Source organism: Nelumbo lutea, chromosome 7 (assembly GCF_056320005.1).
Source record: "Nelumbo lutea isolate HS-2025 chromosome 7, American lotus-T2T, whole genome shotgun sequence".
Classification (NCBI taxonomy): domain Eukaryota; kingdom Viridiplantae; phylum Streptophyta; class Magnoliopsida; order Proteales; family Nelumbonaceae; genus Nelumbo; species Nelumbo lutea.
Window position 1 is genome coordinate 5724019 of NC_142690.1, and position 21523 is coordinate 5745541.

The following is a 21523-nucleotide window of genomic DNA, read 5'->3' on the forward strand; positions in this document are numbered from 1 at the left end:
AATTACGCCTCACGCCTCTAGGTAGTGGAACGCCTCGCGTCACGCCTCTGTGTTTTAAAACACTGTGCTGTACTTGAACAAACATTTACTATTAATCCATGCTCTTAGGTCATGGTTATCTGTCAACTTTAACAATAAGATTAATGTTTTGGTGGAATTGGGATCCTACCTGATCTTGAATCCTAATTATGGATGATAAGTTTGCTTGAGCTCACCTTTCCTTCCAATTTTTCTTTCTAAAACAAAGGGTACAAAGGAACCTGTAAGGAGGGGTTTACTGCTGGTCACCTTCCTTGTATCTTCTTTTTTTTTTTCCTCAATAAATTTTAATTTGATACCAAAAAAAGAATCTGTAAGGAAGGGTTTGTGCTGTGCCATCTCAGGATATTGATACTGGAAAATTGAGCATGAAGGCATCAAATCTGTAAGATACACGGATACCTTCTCTGTATATGGTAGAAAAGACCTGCAGCTCCTTTCCCCTTTTTATCAAAAATAAGAAAAGTCTAATGAAGCAGTTTGGATGCAAGAGAATACCTTATTGATCAAAAAAAGATGCAAGAGAATACCTTATTGTGGGGGATGCTGGCTGCAAAGTAGCAGTAGCATTAGTTGTAGCATGAATGTATCTTTGCTATTCTGATGATATATGGGTTGTGTTCCCTGTTGGTTCACAATTGAAAACTCTTGAAGGAACCATTTAAATGGAAAAACTTTGGCTGTTGGCCTCTGCTGTTGAGAACATTTTTGGGAATGCCACGTTACCATAGAGTGGGGTAAAATAGTAATTGCACCCTATTTCTTTTTAACCATAATCATAGGCATGGGCGTGAATTGGTGAACGTGCCCAGCCTAAAAACACTCTCAACAGCATAAGCTGTTAGGGCCCAACAGCCAAAGTTAACTCCATTTGAATTGAGTGAAGCTCTAGAGAGGACTCATGCTAGACAAGATATTGATCTCAGGAACATATTGTAAGTCAGGTGCATGGAAGATCAGGGCACTTAATGTGTTCCTGTTCAAATCAAACTTTCTTCAGCTATCTAATTCTGAACCTATGTGATAAACATAACCATAGAATACAATTCGTTGCTTTTCATTTGTTCCCACATAGTTCAGTAGTTTAGAAGTAGGATATTAGACCTCATTGCCCTGTTTGATCAAGCAATATAGAGTTCCATTTTAATAGAATTTTGTCACTCAAAGCTGGCCCTGGATTATCTACTATAGATAGGAGATTGTAGGGTTGCCAGACTAATCGTGCCATTGAAGCTACAGTCATTGACATGCCTACTGATAGCCAATAATTGATATACCTTACAGATGTGACAAATGTTATGGGAAACATGTTAGAGTTCTTCATTCTCAGAAATTCAAATGATAGCTACCATACAATATGCCAGTAGCATGCTTGCTATCCCTGTGAAAAGTGGGATAGAAGTGTAAATTCCCTCAGGATTTGGGGGGGTGGGGGGGGGGGGGGATTAGAATGGCTAGCCCCCAAGAGTATGGAACTCTACTCCTTTCTGGAATCAACAATGCTTTATTTTTGGATCCAAAGCACAGATTCTGGAAAGTAGTGTAGTGGATTCATTTTCCTTTTCCACCATAATCCATGTGCAACCTTAGTTTTTAAACCAAGTATTTTATTCAATAATTCACAAAATTTCAGTGAACATTTTAATGTCTGAAGTTTTTATCAAAATGTTGGGTAAAATGTACCATTTATTAAAATGTACAACTTATGTATTTTTGATAAAATATATCATTTACTAAGGCAGACCATTTATACTGTGATATCAGATACGTGTACAGGCTTAGTGTACCGGTCTTGGACATGGCAGGAGCCTCATATGACACTGGATGTTGCATGGACACTTCTAAATATACTCAGTACCATTAACAATTCAAAAATATATAAATGACATGTTAACAAATCATCATCATCATTGAAGCCTTATCCCAACTATATGGGGTTGGCTACATGGATCCTGTTTCACCAGTCCATTCTGTTTAATGCCATATCCATTGTTAAATGATTGGCACCATATGTTAACAAATCACAAATTTTCAAAAAAAAAAAATGTTAACAAATCACACTATAAAAATCTGTATTTTTCTGAAATCTAATTAAATTTGGCAAGACACAAGTCTTGAGAAATGACACTTAGCTTCAAAACTAAACATAGAATCATGATATAATCTTATTTATGAGATAACTGTACCTTTATCCATGTACAGAATTTTAGGAAATACAGAGTTCCATCTCCATTTCCCTACCCGTGGCCATGTTAGTATCCTTATCTGGGTATCATAGCACTTATATATTTTTACTGGCAGGGAAGATACTAAAATTTTGGGAGTTCTAAGTACAAAAGGTATGGTATGAGAAAAAACAGTTTACTCTATAACTATATGTGCAACATCCATTGATGAAATGGCCCATGGGGATATTAGCTTTACCCATGAAGTTCCAAAGAGATGGTATACTATCAATTACCACATTTAATTCTCGTGGCTCTTTCCTTTGGTTAATTTTCCTGTGGATGTTGGATTATTGAAACGAGTTAAAGGGATTCTGATTCTGTAATTTTGTTTAGTCAAGAATGTGTATGTATTATTGGTACGATCTAGTAATTTTAACCAGAATGTGCATTTTACGTCATCTGGATTGGTTGTCTTTTTCATTAAAATGTTGGTAAACACAATGGTAACAGGGCATTTGTGTTTCAATAGGATTCCCCTATGCTAAACCCAGCTCGACAATACTTGACATTGAGGTCGCTTGGTGCTCCTGCAGTTCTTCTCTCATTGGCCATGCAAGGGGTTTTTCGAGGTTTTAAGGATACAAAAACTCCCTTATACGCTACTGGTAACTATTATTACATTCACTTTCCTTTTGCTAATAACAAAATATGTTTTGTCTGTGCCTGTACATTTCTAGTGAGAGTGGTGCAGTTTCTTGCTTGCATGTGTTTTTGTGTATGCTGATGCATGTGCCTGCATTTGAGGTGGATTTCCTGAATTTTGTGAAAGCTAAAATATGACCTTTTTTTTTACCCTTTTATTATACATTGTATCTAACTCTAGCTTTTCATTTTCTTGGATTCAATTTAGTTGCGGGAGATGTAACAAATATCGTCTTAGACCCAATACTTATATTTGTTTTCCGTTTGGGTGTCAGTGGTGCGGCCATCGCTCATGTTATTTCTCAGTAAGTTGTATCTTGGTATTCAAATTGTTTAATGTGTAGTATGTTTTGCTTAGTTACAGAATACATTCATGCCTTAATACTTTTTGGCATTTTATTGATTTCTCATGTTCAATATGGCCTTTTAGGTACTTAATTTCACTAATATTGTTATGGAGATTAATCGAACAAGTTGACCTCTTACCTTCCAGTATCAAAGATCTGCAATTTAGTAGGTTTCTTAAAAATGGTAAGGGCATGTCTGCTAAATGCAACTAGCCACTTTGTTATACTTTATATTGCCTCGTCAATTATCATGTAAAGGTTTTCCAGTTTTGAATTAGTACTTTGCTGAAGGATAAGACAAAGATTAATTCATTTAATATGTCTTAGAGAAATTGAATGGACATTCTTTGTTGGGTAGAGACATATGCAGCTTATGTGAGACAGTGAGAGTTCTCAAAAGAGATACAAGTTCTGAGTGAAAATGTGCATAGATGGACCTAACTAGTCAAAATGCACTTGATAATCTGTCACTTTTATCTTTTAATGATAAAAAAATCTGTTATTTTTGTATTCCCCGTCCTACTGCATTTTAATGCCAATGTACATTTATTGTTGAGATTTCTATGCATTTCCTTCTCCCCCAACAAACAAGATTTAAAAGGAAAGATGGATATAAAAGGTTAGAAAGACTAGAAGGGACAGTAATATATGGAAGCCGTCACTGAGGCTGATATTTCGACCTGACTTCAACTAGGAAGGTTAAATAAATCTTGTAAGGGTTTATCAAAAAATTGATGCATAATTACATAAACATCATAGGATTCATTTTTAGATCTTAATGGAAATAGCTTCTTCCGTTCCAAATTCAGAAACCAACTTGGCTTAACCAACAATAATATTGAATCCATCCCAATGCTAGTCACTCATAAAAAAGAAAGCTTATTGGAGTAAGGAAGTCCTTTTTACCTATGGTCCAGAATTCTGAAACCTCCCCCCCCCCCCCCCCCCCCCGAAAAGAAAGGACAAAAAAAAGGAAAAGGGAATGAAGGAAAAGAAAAAAGAATTCTTATTTTCTGAAACACTGACCTAAACAAATCAAAGTTGGCCAAAGGACTAACTTCCACTTCCTCATTGAAAGCTAAGTTACTGTAGCCGAAGTAGCAGAAAAGAGAAGAAGAAGAAGAAGAGATGTTGGAATGTCGAACTGCACTACTCAGTCGACAGTACTATTATTTATATTATGATGTAGTACAATGATACAGGAAGTTACTAAAATGCCCCTGATTAGTGATGGGACACCCAGACAACTTAAAACATTAAACAGGATTAGGCCCATTAACAAAGGCCAGTACAGGACAACTTAAACTTAAGTATAGGCTAATAAGAACTCTTATCAGCCAAATACTCATACATACAAAGACTTCAATCCAACACTCCCCCTCAAGCTAAGCATGGATATCAATCATGTTTAGCTTGCCAAGCATGTCCCTAAACTTTGTTGTAGCCAGCCCTTTAGTCAGTACATCTGCAATTTGCATATCAGATGGAGTATAAGGCACACAGAGTTCACCCGAGACAATTCTTTCTCTAACAAAGTGCCGATCAATCTCAATATGTTTTGTCCTGTCATGCTGCACGGGATTGTTGGCAATGTTGACGGCAGCTTTATTGTCACAATACAGCCTGAGAGGACCTTTAGCCTTAATGCCAAGTTCATTAAGAAGAGTTCTGAGCCATAAGAGTTCAGCAACCCCATGGGCCATAGCTCGATACTCTACTTCTGCACTTGATCTAGCCACTACATTCTGCTTCTTACTGCGCCATGTGACCAGGTTTCCTCCCACAAATGTACAGTAACCCGAGGTTGACTTCCTGTCTCCAACAGACCCAGCCCAATCTGCATCAGTGTAGGCTTCAATTTCAATTCTATTGTTTTTCCTGAAGAGAATTCCCTTCCCTGGGCAAGTCTTCAAGTACCTGAGAATCCTTTCAACTGCTTTCATATGAGAGATCTTTGGAGAGTGCATAAATTGACTGACAACATGTAGCATAAGCAATATCTGGCCGAGTGAGATATAAGTATATCAGCTTCCCTACCAATTTTTGGTATCTCTCTTTATCACAGTAGTCCTCCCCTACTGATTCCTGCAGGCCATGATTCCGTTCCATTAGAGTATCTGCTGGCCTATACCCCATCATGCCTGTTTCCTCTAGGAGGTCAAGAACATATTTCCGCTGACATATGTAGATTCCCTCTCTTGACCTGGCAACTTCAATCCCAAGAAAATATCTCAAATGACCCAAGTCTTTGATCTCAAATTCAGAAGCTAGAAACTCCTTCAGTCTTTTTATCTCTTCCAAGTCATTCCCGGTAATTACCATATCATCCACATAAACAATGAGTGTAGTAAGTTTGCTATCCTGTCTCCTTATGAACAAGGTATGGTCTGCACCACTCTAAGTGTACCCCACTTTCTTCATGGCCCCATAGAGCCTCTCAAACCATGCACGGGGAGATTGCTTCAACCCATATAATGCTTTCCTCAGTTTGCACACCTTTCTACTAAAGTCATAGCCTGGTGGAGGTTCCATAAATACCTCTTCATGAATGTCACCATTTAAGAAGGCATTCTTCACATCCAGCTGATGAAGTTCCCATGAAAAATTTGCTGCTAGTGACAATAGAGCCCGAATCGTGTTGAGCTTTGCTACTGGGGCAAAGGTTTCTTTGTAGTCAATCCCTTCTTTCTGAGTAAACCCCTTTGCCACAAGTTTGGCCTTGTACCTTTCAATGGACCCGTCCTCCCTGTGCTTTACAATAAACACCCACTTGCACCCAATAGTGGTCTTCCCCTCTGGCAGATCCACTAACTCCCAAGTTCTTGCTTTCATTAGGGATTTCACCTCTTCATTCATAGCTTCTTTCCACCTTGGATCAGACACAACCTCTGAGTACCTAGAAGGAACACACACAGAGGAAAGAGAAGACACAAAGGAGTGATAGGTAGGAGATAAATGTGAGTAAGAAACAAAATCAGCAATGGGGTGCCGGGTGGTGCAAGAGCGGATAGGCTTACGGAGAGCAATAGGAAGATCCAAATCAGAAGTATGAGAGTTGAAATTACCTTGGATTGTAGAGACAGATTGATCCGAGTCCAACCGGTTGCTGTCATGAGGTTGAGGGCCCCTTTTTCTTCTGTTGTATGTAAGTATCTCTTTTTGTTGCCTACCAGAGCCTTCAGGAACATCTGCAGCATCAGGAGAGGTAACCGGCACAGTGGGAGCCTCATTGGGTTGACCCGGAATGTCACAACAAGGAGTAGGAGGAGAGGATGGAGGACCCGAGGCAGATAGGGGAACATAAAAGGAGGGAGAATGAGAATCCTCTTCCATCCCACTAGTCTCCCCCTGAAGAGGATTTTGAGAAGACTGAAAATAGGGTTGAGACTCAAAGAAGACCACATCTCTGGTGACATGCTTTCTCTTGGAGACAGGGTCATAACACTTGTAACCCTTTTGTATAGGAGAGTACCCCAAGAATATTCCCTTTGTAGCCTTAGGATCCAGCTTGGTCTTCTTCGGATCCTTCAAATGTATGAAACATATACAGCCAAAGACCCGAGGAGGAAGGGGAAAGTCTGGAAGAGTGGGGCACAAAATAGAGAAAGGGGTTTTCATACCCAACACCTTAGATGGCATCCGGTTTATCAGATATGATGCAGAAAGTACAGCTTGAGACCAGTATTGCTTGGGGACTTTGTGCTGGAATAGTAAGGCTCGAGCTGTCTCCAATAGATGTCTATTCTTGCGCTCAGCAACCCCATTCTGCTGAAGAGTATAAGCACAGGATGACTGATGTAGTATGTCAACATCTTCCATGAATAAGTTCAAGGATTTTTCAAAGTATTCCGCAACATTGTCTGACCTGAATTGCTTAATCTTCTTATTAAATTGTGTTTCAATCATCTTGCAAAATGCCATGGTTATCCGTGGTACTTCATCCCGTCCTTTTAACAGGTAGTGGTCAATAAAACTGATAAAGTACCGGAAGCCATCAAAGGAAACAATGGGTGAAGGGCCCTAGACATCAGAATGAACCGAATCAAAAGGAGCACAAATTTCATTGCTGGAAATTGGATACACAGTTCTACATTGTTTTGACATTTGACATACTTCACAGGTTAGACTCTGACTTGGAATGCCCTTAAACAATTTGGGAAACGACATTTCTAATGATGAGAAAGACACATGACCTAGCCTAGCATGCCAAAGATGCAGCTTAGCTATTGACTCCACACTTTCCGGATTACTAGCAGCAGATGCTTGTAAGGCTGAGCCGATGTCTGCATCAAGGTAGTAGAGGCCTCCATACCCATGACCGCACCCAATCGTTCTCCTTGTCAATCTGTCCTGGAAGACACAATGAGTAGGAAAAAAGGTTATACTACAGTTCAAATTTTTTGTAAGTTTTGAAACAGACAAAAGATTTGAGGTAAGATTGGGAACATGTAAAACTGATTTAAGAGAGAGGTCTTTGCTTAGGTCAACAATTCCCTTTCCAGAGATAGTGGAGAAAGACCCGTCAGCAACTCTAATCTTATCCTGACCAGACAACAAATGATATGAAGAGAATAGGGAAGACATATGTGCCATATGGTCAGTAGCACCGGAATCAATAACCCAAGAAGTAGAGTCAATAGAGCCAGTGGCACTGAAGGCAGAGGCTGTACCTGATCTAGCAAGAGATGTAAAAGCAAAAGAATTATTTCTTAGACGGGCTAATGCCCTGCTAAGGACCTCAACCTCACTAGCAGTGAAGCCCAAAGTACCAGTTCCAAAGGAATCAGCAACCTGTCCCATAGGAGAAAAAGACACTGTTGGTGTATTTTGTGAGTTGTCATCATTGTTGCTGGTGACAAAATTCCCACTTGCCGCAGGCCTGTTATCTCTAGAAGAAACATCTCTGGGTATTGAAGACATCTTGACTGCAGCCACTGTGTAGGTGAAACTGATTAAGACTAGCCGAAGCAGTTCTGAAGGTTCTGAACCAGTTCTGGAGCAGATCTGATTAGCTCAAATGATCACAGCAGGTTCTGACAGCACTCGACACAGTTTCAGACTTGCCGAGACTGTCACGGTTCTGAAACAGTTCAGTTACAACAGCAAGCAAGGAGTTCTGGGCTGGTAACCGACCTGAAGCTAAGGGTTCTCAAATATTGTGCTATGCAGACTCCACTTGAACTTCGAGTACTGCAACTGTAAAGAGAGTGCCCTTCCTTGCGGCCAATACTAGGACTGCTGACATCAGTCCTCAACTAGGGTTCACAGTGCTGAACAATCTGGAGCTGGCAGCTCCCTAGGTAATCTCACAGCAGTGGTGAGGGGTTTCGGACTGATAACCACCCTGAACTTGGAGCTGTTTGCCACATTGCTATGCTGGTAGAAGTGTTCACAGTGCTGGTAGGACACTAGATAGACTTCACTTGGGCTGAACCAAAAACTGCAAGAGTTCGGGTACAGTAGCGAGTGAACAGTTCGAGGCTGCAACAGTTCGGGAAAGAACCTAAGTCTGTGCGAGTCTTGCTGGAGCACTGAAGCTGCAACTGTAGAAGTAGCTAAGCCCCTTTTGGCTAGTGCTAGGACTGCTGAAATCAGTCCTCAACTAGGTCTGTCCTACACAGACCTCTCTTAGTAGCCAAATAGCTACTATTTGCTGGAAATAACCTAGTAGGACATCTACTTCTGGGTCTTACTTCCCTTGAGTCCTACAACCAAGAGAAATCCTAGGTTCGAACTTGCTTTACTCTCTTACACTCCTAGGTCTTCACTGCAGCAACCCAGAAAAGGAAGAGAGAAGATGAAAAGACAGCAAGAGAAGAGAGTGTGCCAGCTGAAACCAGGAAGAAGCTAATGCTTTGATACCATGAAAGCTAAATTACTGTAGCTGAAGTAGCAGAAAAGAGAAGAAGAAGAAGAGATGCTGGAATGTCGAACTGCACTACTCAGTCGACAGTACTATTATTTATATTATGATGTAGTACAATGATACAGGAAGTTACTAGAATACCCCTGATTAGTGATGGGACACCCAGACATCTTAAAACATTAAACAGGATTAGGCCCATTAACAAAAGCCCAGTACAGGACAACTTAAACTTAAGTATAGGCTAATAAGAACTCTTATCAGCCGAATACTCATACATACAAAGACTTCAATCCAACACTCATATTTTACCCACTTACTAGGATATATGAGAATAATCCTGTCAAATCAGAGAGCTTAATTCTCTCTGCATGAGCAATGGGATAAGATATAATTTTGGCGTTGTATTCTACACTACATATATTTTCAGGTAATAGGATTCTTTTTAGCATTGTACTACTGTTTGTACCAACAGTCAACACAAGAAGAGAGTCATTTCTGCAGCTGCTGATGTCCTAATTTTATTTTATTTTCTGACAAATAAAGGAGAAAGTTGCAGGCCTCTTGTGTTTTAAACTTAGAAGACAACAATGAAAATAAATTAATATCTTAATCTGTACACTATTCTAAAAGGAAATGAGCATTTGTGAATGATATTTAGTAGTAGTTCCAGAAACTATGGATGCTCCTGGGAAGCAATCTATGAGGGAGACGGAATGCATAGTATAAGTGAATAGAATATGGGAAATACAGACCCTTGGACTACAGCACAAGCTTGTTAAAAGAATATTTCTACTTTTTCATTAGAAGAATTTATATTACATTATTACCAATGGAGTTGCAGATGGGGGTTACCAAACAAGGGGTCAAGAGAAAAAATCTTTTTTGGGGGGCGGGTCTTTAGTTCATTGTAATTTGGATAAGGGTGGTAATTCTTTCGCTGTTTACTTACGGGTATTGGTTATCTCAATCTTTGGGGCGACTGATTTCTTGTAATATCTACTCTTTTATATTAATGAAATTGTTTCTGTTATCCATAAAAAAATATTTATATTACTAAATCATATATTGTTCAATTGGCTTGCATCCAACTAAGAAAATGTATGAAAGAACTTAGATGCATATGACCTGATCTAGAAAATATTTATGTAATCCAACTTTATTTGTCCAATTATTTTCTTTATCATCAACCATTCAACATTGTCATTTAAAGAGTACTAAGGAGGACATCTTCCATACTATGTGATAATGATGTACACTTTTTCTTGATAATGCATCATCTTGATCTTGGGAACTGTTGGCTAATGTTCAAATCCAAGTATAGATATGCAGTATCGTCCACAGCATTAGAAAGTTTTCTAGTTCAACTTATTGGCACTAACTAGTGCACAAAAAACAAATGATGTCAACCTGGCAAAATCCTTGGGCCAGCCTCACAAGCGAAATAAGAAAGAATCAGGCAACTTGGAAATGAGGATAGGGACCTACAAATTAATACCAAATGTCATAAACACTTCTGGTGAGCCAGATCAGAAGCAAGAGTTGCAGATTTACATTTTGCAATGTTTATATTTCGTTACTGGCTCTCTGAGCCAGCTGAATTCATTCCAAGAGTTGAAGAAACTCAAATGTCTGCATGCTCAAAGAAGAATGGATGGTTTCACATGCACTTATCTTGTCAATTGGCATATTGGATATTTGGATTATCTAAATTCTTCTCTCCATTTTTTCGGTCTGGATTTTCTCTTTCTGTAAGAATCCTACTATTGTCATTGCTTTTTCTTTGGTGGAGGAATAATGCATGACCATTCCAAAAGTAATGCATTATAAACAGTTTTCTATGAACATGAGCACAGGAATCAGAATCCGATATGTGTCCTTAAGTTTTGACAATTTGACAACAAGACAAAAAACAAGGACTAATGGGGAACATCTACAAAAAAGTATAAAGTATTAAAATAGTTCATATGTTTTGAATTCTAACATTGTATACATAAAAAGGTGTAAAAAGTTTATCTTTGTTACTTAATAATGTTTCTAGGAAAAATAGCATCACTGTGTACATTAGCTAGCTGAACCATATAGTTGGGATAAGGCTTGGATGATGATGATGATGATGCGTACATTAGCTGTTCATTTATGTCAAATAAGGAGAGAAAGAAAATGTTACAGGGAAGTGTCCCTCAAGAATCAATAGGGTGTCTATGGCAGGAGAGGAATGCAAAGTAGGCAAAAGCAGTTCTGTGGACTCTACATTTCAGAAGGCTTTGGGAAATATGTTTTAATGGCTAGCTATGCACAAGCTGTAATACAAATCATGATCCCTTCTTTGTATATGGAAATCTTTCTGTAAACCAGGGGTTGGGGTCATAGTGCTGCAGGGGAAGCTTTTGTAAGCCTTGGGTACAGTAACTTGTTGTACATGACATTTTTGCTTTATAATTCAAAACCATACTTTACCTTTTTTCAAAAAAAAAAAAAAAAGGAAAGAAAGAAAACAAAGAAAAAAGAATCAATAGGGTGTACCCCATACCAGCACAATACTGGTTTTAAACAAACACCTCCCTGTTAATGATTTTTTATTCCATTATGCAATTACAAGAACCTAAAATGAGTCACCTGAGTTGATTAATTTAACACAGATCATCTGTGACATCAAATGCTGAAAATCATGCAAAACTATTTCTTCATGAGATTTTACAGGTTATTGGCTATCCCGGTTGAGTCTTTTGTGAAATCCATTTTGAAAGAGTATTGGAATATTAGAAATAAATGTCAAGCATATTAATGCTGGTTATTAGTAAAATTTTTGTTGATATAGACCTTCACACTTCTCTTGATATATATTTGAAATTCTAACCTCAGTCATGCATGCTTAGATTACCAAGTAATTGTATTAATATAATATAGCTACCTTGAGAGATCTTGGTTTCTCATCCTATTTCTTTTCATATTACATCTTCTTTCTATTTCTACTGCTAATTAACAATATTTTCAAATGCTCTAGTTTAGATGTTTAACACTTTCACATCTGGACTCAGGTTTTCTATTGCTAGCAAGGGTAATAGCTGTGACATTCTGCGTGACTCTAGCAGCATCAATGGCCGCACACCAGGGATCAACATCCATGGCTGCATTCCAGGTCTGTCTGCAAATTTGGTTGGCAACATCTCTCCTTGCTGATGGATTGGCTGTTGCTGGACAGGTAACAGATGCAATTTCTTGCTGCAAGCAATGAAAATGTTTAGGAGTTTATTTAAAGTTTAAAGTATTGATACACCCAGATACGGTGGATGGTGTGTATCACTACTTTGAACCTCACACTAACCTTTCTTTTAGTTTTTCACAAAATTCGGGAGAGGGGAGGGAGTATTAATGTTTAACGTCTAAAAACGGTTCTCAAAAATTCCTTAAAAGAAACAAGATGTGATTCAGACCAATAAAATTAATAGAAATATTTGGATTAGAGTAGAAAGAAGGAAGGAAGAAGAGGAAGAAAGCAAGAAGAAGAAGGAAAAATGGAGAAGAAAGGAGAAAGAAAGGAGGCGTTCAATAATCTCTTCTTTCCCCAACTCTAATCTTTTATTAAACTTACTTAAGTTACATAATTTACAAGGAGGCCCTTAAGTAGGTGTCCACATCAGCAATATACTTAAAAAAACAAAACAGAAGCTAAAGGCCCATAAAGAAACAAGACCCAATAAGAAAACATAACAAGAAGGAACTAATAAGAATGACACTAAAGGACTAGGGCCCATTCGGCCCAATCTCTCTACACTTCCCCTCAAGCTGAGCATAGATATCAATCATGCCCAACTTGCTTATATAGTGAACCAGCTTGACTTTAGGAACACCTTTTGTCAAAGCATCAGCCAACTGTTCTTCAGAAGCAATAATTGGTAGGCAGACTTCTCCTGAGGCAACTTTCTCTCTCATATAAAATGCCTGCCAACTTCAATGTGCTTAATTCTGTCATGTTGAACAGGATTATGTGCAATGTTGATAGCAGCCTGGTTGTCACAATATAACATCATTGGCTTCTCATAGTGTATACCAGTTCTTCTAAAAGTAATATCAACTACAAAGGTTCAAAAATTCCATGTGTCATTTCCGTGTACTCCACTTCAACTGAGGATCTTGCCACTACAGACTGCTTCTTACTCCTCCATGATACAATGTTCCCTGCTACCATAGCACAATAACCTGAAGTGGACCTCCTATTATCAATACATTTGACCTAGTTAGCATCAGTGTATGCTTTCAGCTTCATGTGTCCATGCTTAACAAATAAGATACCTTTCCCTGGAGTCCCTTTTAGGTAGCATAGAACCCTCTCATCAGTTACTAAATGTGTATCTCTGGGAGAATGCATGAATTGGCTAATTACATTAGCTGCATAGGAAATATCTGGCCGAGTCATACAAAGGTATAATAACTTCCCAACCAATCTCTGGAACACTCCCTTATCAAGCAACAGTTAACCCTCAATAGCTGACAGCTAATGATTTAGGTCTATAGGAATAGAAGTAGGTCGAGCACCCAGTTTACTAGTATCTACAAGAAGATCAAGAGCATACTTCCGTTGAGAAAAGAAGAGACCATCCTTAAATCTGGAAACTTCAATTCCCAAGAAATATCTAAGTTCTCCCAAGTCTTTAATTTCAAACTCAGTGTTAAGAAAACTTTTGAGATGAACAACTTCCTGGGTGTCATTACCAGTAACCACAATATCATCAACATAGACAATTAGAAGGGTCACTAAGGAATCTCTCCTCTTAATAAACAAGGTATGATCCAATTGGGTCTATGTGTACCCAAAAGCAACAAGAACAGCCCGAAATCTGTCAAACTAGGCTCGAGGAGATTGCTTAAGGCCATAAAGGGACTTCTTCAATTTACAGACCTTTCCTTGCATCTCCTTCCCATACACCCCTGGAGGCCAATCAAAAGCAGTAGCTAAAGATAGTAAAACTCGAACTGAAGTCATCTTGGCTATTGGGGCAAAAGTTTCCAAATAGTCAATACCATACATCTGAGTATACCCTTTAGCAACCAAATGGGCCTTATATCTTTCAACAGTACCATCAAAATGATACTTAATAGTGAACACCCACTTATAACCAATCGGTTCCTTTCCCTCAGGCAAATCCACAATTTCCCAGGTATTGTTCTTATGCAAAGCATCTAGTTCAGTCAGCATAGCATCCCTCTATTCAGGTTTGGACAAGGCTTCTGGGACAGATCTGGAAGTCACATGTGTGGAAACTGGCAAGGAAGGAATAGTAGGAAGGGGAAAGAAGGTTGTAGGACAGGTGTTTGGAAATGCAATGAGATGTACATTTCTGTTTCCCTTTGCAAAGGGCAATAGGGAGATCAAGGTCAGGTAAGGTATCTAAAGTGGTAGAAGAGGGCTGACCTATTACCTCAGTAGTGATGGGAGGAGCAAGAGGCACATCTGAAGGCGTGGAATCAACTTGCATGTTTCTGAGTCTGTCTTTGGTACCACCTTTGGATAATAGGATGGGAAGGAAATGTGGGAGGATGAGCAGGAGGAGGAGGGGGAGCAGGAACATGAGAAGAAGAGCCAATAGAAAACTCGATTCAATGGGAAGTGGAAGAGGAACAGATGGTGACAATGTAAACAACTCCTCTAAATGCTCCCCCTCAGGAGAAGTACCAAAGAAAGGAACAAACTTTGCAAATGTGACATCTTTGGAAACAAAGTTAGTGCCACGAACTGGATCAAAATAACAGTATCCTTTCTGTGTTGAGGCATATCCCAAAAAGACACACTTGTGTGCTTTAGGCTCAAACTTATGTCTTTGATGACTGTGAACATGAACATAGCAAGTGCACCCAAACACTTTGAGAGGAAGAGATAAGAGATCCTCATTTGGGAAAAGCAAGTTGAAGGGAGTTTTAAACCCCAGAACCCGGGAAGGCATTCGGTTTATCAAGTATGTAGTTGTAAGGACAACATCCCCCCAAAACTTAACAGGAACATGGGAAGCAAAAATGAGGCTCCTTGCAACCTCAACCACATGTCTGTTCTTCCTTTCCGCCACTCCATTTTGTTGAGGAGTGTAGGAACAGGAACTTTGATGAATAATTCCAAAGGTATCAAAATGGGAGGAAAGGCTCCTTAAAATATTCCTTTGCATTATCATATCAGAATATTTGGACCCGTGTTAAAATGGGTAAGTATAAGTTCATGAAATCTTTGTACAATATTTGGTACTTCATCCCGGGATTTCATGAGGTAAATCCAGGTGTAACGAGAGAAATCGTCAATGAAAAGAATGAAATATTTGTAACCCCCATAGCAGGTAAATGATATGGCCCCCACACATCAAAGTGCACAATATGGAAAGGAGAAATAGATCTTTTATTACTCACTGAAAAAGATTATCTACAATGTTTTGCAAGTTCACATGATTCACAATGAAGACTCAATAGGGATATTCCCTTAAACATTTCTGGAAACAAATGACTCAAAGCTGAAAAAGACAAATGACCAAATCTGAAATGACATATCATGACTCTATCAACTGACTCTTATAGAACAAACTCCAAAGCTAATCCACTAGGTAACCCAGAACTTTGATCAGAAACATCCAACAAGTATATCCCATTGCCTCATGGCCATTCCCAATTGTCCGCTGAGACTTTGGGTCTTGAAAAACACAATAAGTAGGAAAGAAGGTTATGTTGCAGTCCATTGATTTTGTTAAACTACTAACAGATAAAAGGTTAGTGCTAAGTTTCGGAACATGAAGGACGGAGGATAATACAAGTGAGTCAGAGGCTCTAACATCCCCCTTTTCAGAGATGGGAGCAAGAGACCCATCGGCAAGAGAAATCTTCTCTCTACCCGAGAGGAGCTGGTATGAACAAAAAGGTTGGATAAGCTAGTCATATGGTCTGATGCACCAGAATCTATGATACAAGGAATTCTACAATAACTTGAGGTTGTAGCATGATTTGTAAAAGCACGAATACCTGAATGGGCAAAGGCAGATGTAAAAGGGGTGCCTAAGGAGCAAGATGCAACAGTAGACTCCAAGTGATGTATCAACTTCCCATATCTCTCAAATTCTACCTTCACTCCTGCCAGCTGTTCCACAACAGATTTTTCTTCACTTTCAGATATTGTAGCAACATTTGCATTCTTGGGTTTTCCAGACTGACCACCCTTCTTAAAATTGTTGTTGTTCCGATACTTCCATAACATCTATCTCCTGCCATAGTGACTTCAACATCGAATAGCAGACAGCCACACTCTTCTCCCCCTATTTAAAATTTTTCACATCATTCTTCAGTTTGTAGGCCCTTGCAACATTTAATTTCTGAGAGTATGTTTTTGTAACACTATCCCAAATCTCCTTGGCTGAAGTCATCCACAGATAGTGTTGACTTATGTGGGGCTGCATAGAATTTACCAACCACCCAATAACCGTGTAGTTATCTTGCATCCATTTCTCATATGTAGGATTAGTCTCTTCCGGCATCACCTTACTACCCGTGAGAAACCCTAGTTTACCTCTACTACTGGCATGGATATTTATATATTGTGCCCGAGCAAGGTAATTTGTTCCGTCAAGTTTAATTGTAATCACTCCTATCATAATGGAATCTACGGGACCCCCGACACTAGGATCTGCTTCATCTCACTTCCAGATTGCTCTATCAATCAAACGAAAATCAAAAAACAATGTTTTCAACCTTTATAGACCCAACTAAGGTTAGTCAAACACTCAAAAGTCCCAAAACTAGGGTTTCATCGTACTTGGCCTCCGAGGAGAAAGAGAGAAGAGGTAGCTGCTCAAACCAGAGCAATCCAAACCACTTCCAACCGAAGCTGCCCACTTTTGGAGATAAAAATGAACCCTCTAAGCCTTGAGCGCCACACCCAAACAGCCTCTTCAACCCGTAACTAGAAACTCTCTAATCGGCTAGGGTTTTGGGAAAAATTCTGCAGTCCCACTTTCTTGGCAATCTTCGGCCAACTTCTGACTCTCCAAACCCTCTACCAACTAGGCAAACAAGATCTCTAATTGATCAGCAATATATCTCTCTATACATCTTTCGGTTAGAAAAAAAATGTGTATGGGAAAAAAAAGAAAAAAAAAGGAGAAAACAAAGGAAGACCTACTCTAATACCAAGATGTGATTCAGACCAATAAAATTAACAAAAATATTTGGATTAGAGAAGAAAGAAGGAAGGAAGAAGAGGAAGACAGCAAGGAGGAAAAATGGAGAAGAAAGGAGAAAGAAATGAGGAGTTCGATAGTCTCCTCTTTCCCTAACTCTAATATTTTATTAAACTTACTTAAGTTACATAATTTACAAGGAGGCCCTTAAGTAGGCATCCACATCAGCAATACACTTACAAAAACAAAACAGAAGCTAAAGGCCCATTCAGCCGAGTCTCTCTACACAACAAATCGGTGACTTGGTGATACAGTCCGATACATTGCAAAATTTTTATCCTTGAGTTTATCATCTTCAGGATATATCCACAGGAACAAATTACATTTTCACCTTCTACAGATTCAATGAAGAACTATTGCTTATAATGGTAAATTCATGTATTGCATGTAAAGATTTCCTATTTTATCTTATCCTATGTTTACAATTAAAAGGAAGGTTTTATCAATGTACTGTTGCACCCTTGTTTTACACAATACAATTCATTTCTCTATTGCTGATGAATAAAATTCAAACACCATGAATAAAAATAAAAATAATTATTTTGGGGAACATTCTTTCACTAAAGAGGAAGTTATGTAGTGCAATATCTTAATTACAAAAATATAATTATTAAGTTTTCCACGAATTTGCAAATTTAGAGCCCAAATTTGGTTTCTAGTCCTGTCACATTCAAGTGGCACATGCTTCTAATTGTTTCAAAAAGTAAAATATAGGCGCTCGATGTTCTATTTAGACAGTGGATTTGAATTTATAATTCCCTCTCAATGTCTACAGTATCTTCTAAGCTAGTATATTCAATTTTCTAGTTTATTGCACAAAATTTATTAATCATTTTTTTTTGTTCTCTCCATCTGTCTTACTTGAACCCAGAATTGTTCTTACCATTTCAAATCTTTAAGTGATCAATTAAAAAGGGATGTGATTCACAGAGTTCCTTTAATTTTGGGATAGTGTATTTAATGTATTCTTATATTTTTCTGAATCTCTTGGCCATAACATGCACTCATGGTTTCAGAGTCTTTTCAGGCAATACTTGCAAGTGCATTTGCTAGATATGATTATGACAAGGCAATAGCCACTGCATCCCGTGTATTGCAGGTATATCTCTTTTTAACAGAAAAAATACCCCATGTTTTACCCTGTCTGTTGAGATTTCCTCTGAAAGTTGTCAATGGATCTATTTTGCAGTTAGGACTGGTGTTAGGGGCGTTTCTTTCTATCATCCTTGGATTTGGCTTGCAGTTTGCATCTAGATTATTTACAAAGGACATCAATGTTCTTCACCTTATAAGCATTGGAGTACCGGTATATCTTTTCTACAGTAGAAGATTACTACTATTCCTCCCCCCCCCCCCCCCCCACAAAAAAAAAAAAAAAGAAAAAGAAAAAATGCTTCAGATAACTATGGAACTGAAACATCTCTTCTTTACCCATCAGTTTGTTGCAGCTACTCAACCCATAAATGCCTTAGCCTTTGTTTTTGATGGGGTCAACTTTGGAGCATCTGATTTTTCATATTCTGCTTGTTCCATGGTAAGTTCTGTAGCCTCAGGAATTTAACAACCCACCTGCATTATATGTTTAGGGAAGAAAAAAATTGGAAATCTATCTTTCTTTACCTTCTATTTGATATAAATTAAAAAACATCCTTGTGAAAATTCTCTTTCTTCAGGTTCTGGTAGCAATTGTCAGCATACTATGCTTGTTTATTCTCTCTTCGGCTTATGGTTTTATCGGAATCTGGGTAGCTTTGACCATCTACATGAGTCTGCGAACATTTGCTGGCTTTTGGAGGTAATTACATTACGCCTAGTATATAATCCTTTTTGCAAAATACTGAAAATTAGAACCCCCTTTTGAAAAGGTCTTTCACATTAGATGCTAGAAATCATCCTATTATTTACAGACCAGTATGCCAAAATGTTTACTCAACTGGTATTGCCTGGTGCAATGCTAAAATACTGGACTGATATTGGACTGACAAGCGTTAGAATTTAGGCTCGAGTCTGAGAGCGGGCACTTGGTGGAAAAAAAATGCCAGAGGTTAGGTCCATACCAGCCTACCCCTTCCCAAGACCGCAAACAGTCCAGACCAATATTGGGTAATTGCCCTTTATGCCCATACATTTAATGAAACCTCATCAAGAACAAAGCAAGTTAAGAGCTCACTGCCTGTTGACTGGATGGGTATGACTTATAGTCAGATATGTTTTATGATTTCCAAACGTATCCATTAGGGGAAGTGCTAAGAAGCCTGTTCCTACAAGGAAGATCCTTTAAACTATATATTTTGGGGAATCCATGACATCATAATTAAGAGTTAGATGATACCTCCTTATAAAATTCCCATGAACTACTTAGTACTTACTGATGGAGAATTTAGAATCTGAGGTTTTTCCAACATTTTTGCCCCTTTTATTTGCAGAATAGGGACTGGAACAGGACCTTGGAGCTTTCTCAGGAGCTAATTGTTGCCTTTTTGTGGCTGGGAGCGAGAAAATACCGGCATCAGAGTTTTTCTTACAAGGGTTTAATTTTCCATAATTTTTTTCTCTATGAAAAATTTCTGCTCATTCAAAATCTCATCTCCGGTTGCTCTTGCTTCTTTAGTGTCCTTAACAAGTATTTCTGTGGCACATAGTTGAATATATTTTCAGGCATGATGCAAATGCCTCGAAAGACAAAGTCACTCAATGTATACATATAGAGACAAGGAATTGCTCGTAAGAGTTGGTCTATAATTGAAAAAAAGCTAGAAGGGATATGATCTTATAAACTGTTCAGTTTCAGTATTTTGAATCTCCATTTTGCATATTTGCTCCCGTTCATCTCAAATTCGCAACATTCGCAACATTCATACGTTTTAGTCACCTTTTAAGTTTTACCAATGTTGCGAATTTCAACTAAAGAGTCCTCTCTCTTATATGGCCAAAAGATCCACCCATCCGAATCAATATGAGTATCAACTTCCAAGGGTACTGATGGGGTCGCATCCCAGCCCCGGTTGGACCGCCACGTGGGCAGTGATGTGAATGAGGAGCTGGCCACGAACTCGACTGGGTTGACAATGTGGGGCGCCATCACACGTCAGAAGCAACAGCCGTGATGCATAACAAAAACCTCAGGCTCAGCGACATGTGGTGAACAACGGTCTCCACATGGCGCCCATGATGAGGAATGGTTCCAAGACCTTGGCAGAAGGCCATCCTAATGCATGCCACGCATCCTGAAAAGTGAGGAACACCGTGGTGCCCTCCAGTTAGTATTTAAGGGTACGACATATGAGGTATCCTGTTTCTTCCACTCTTTCAAAATTCTAGCCCTCATGCTCTCTTGCTCCTTTTAATTTTATTCAGCTAAGACCAGTTCATCCTTAACAATTTGGCTCAGCCCATCTAGCTCTTCTTCCACAGCTCTTCTCAGCTCAGCCCATCTAGCTCAATAGGACTTTACCTATTGCTCATCTTTGTCCACCATAGTTTAGACAGCATAAGGTACATTAGGAATCCAGGGGGTCTTCTTCACAGATGACTAATATGAAATTCTAGATTTGCCATGCCTTTACGTGGTGAAAACCCATAGAATTTTATTCAGACAATTTGAATCTGCTCGTCTTAAGACCCAGTTAGGGATGGCAATTTTGTGAAAATTTTCGGGTATCCAACCTGTCCGATACTAATGGGACTCGTTTATCAAAATAAATCTTATAGGGTTTGATAATAGGACTCGTTTATCAAAATCGGGTTTGAAACGAGATTGGGATTTTAGATCCGACCCTAATAAGACCTGTTTATCAAAACCTAGGTTTGAGACGGATTTGGAATTTTAGATTAAAACTCTATAAGACTTGGGACAGGTTTGGGTTTATATATATATATATATATATATATATATACCGAAAATGGGCAAAAGTCCCATATCCATTAGCTCCAATGGGTAGTAGAGCAATTAAATCTGTCTATTATTAAAGCACCCACCCCCTATTTTGCAACTGTTTTAATTAATGCAGGTGCACCTTCCGTTGTTTGTAGGGTGCAATCGGATTGCAACTGCTTGAGGCCTTAGGGCCTGTCTCATTCAAGATTTGACCAAAAGAAATTCAAACTGTGCCCACCCAAGTTTCACCCTTAGGTTTATATATCTATTTTGGATTGGTTTTTTCTCAGAATTCTGAATTCTATTGTAGACCTATA

The 21523-nt window shown here is 38.7% G+C and overlaps 1 protein-coding gene across 3 annotated transcripts in view; it reads left to right on the forward strand.

Moving 5' to 3' along the window:
* LOC148844816 (protein DETOXIFICATION 42-like) overlaps positions 1-20106 on the forward strand; it is a 28760-nt gene extending 8654 nt beyond the window's left edge. For all 3 annotated transcript variants that reach the window (XM_088956086.1, XM_088956088.1, XM_088956087.1), the window contains 9 exons: positions 2737-2872; positions 3118-3214; positions 3340-3440; positions 12161-12324; positions 18357-18428; positions 18519-18635; positions 18768-18863; positions 19003-19124; positions 19756-20106. In XM_088956086.1, coding sequence (XP_088812212.1) covers positions 2737-2872; positions 3118-3214; positions 3340-3440; positions 12161-12324; positions 18357-18428; positions 18519-18635; positions 18768-18863; positions 19003-19124; positions 19756-19798 — 948 coding nt within the window. In that variant the 3' untranslated portion in view covers positions 19799-20106. The remainder of the gene's footprint in view (positions 1-2736; positions 2873-3117; positions 3215-3339; positions 3441-12160; positions 12325-18356; positions 18429-18518; positions 18636-18767; positions 18864-19002; positions 19125-19755) is intronic.
* Positions 20107-21523: the final 1417 nt, after the last annotated feature.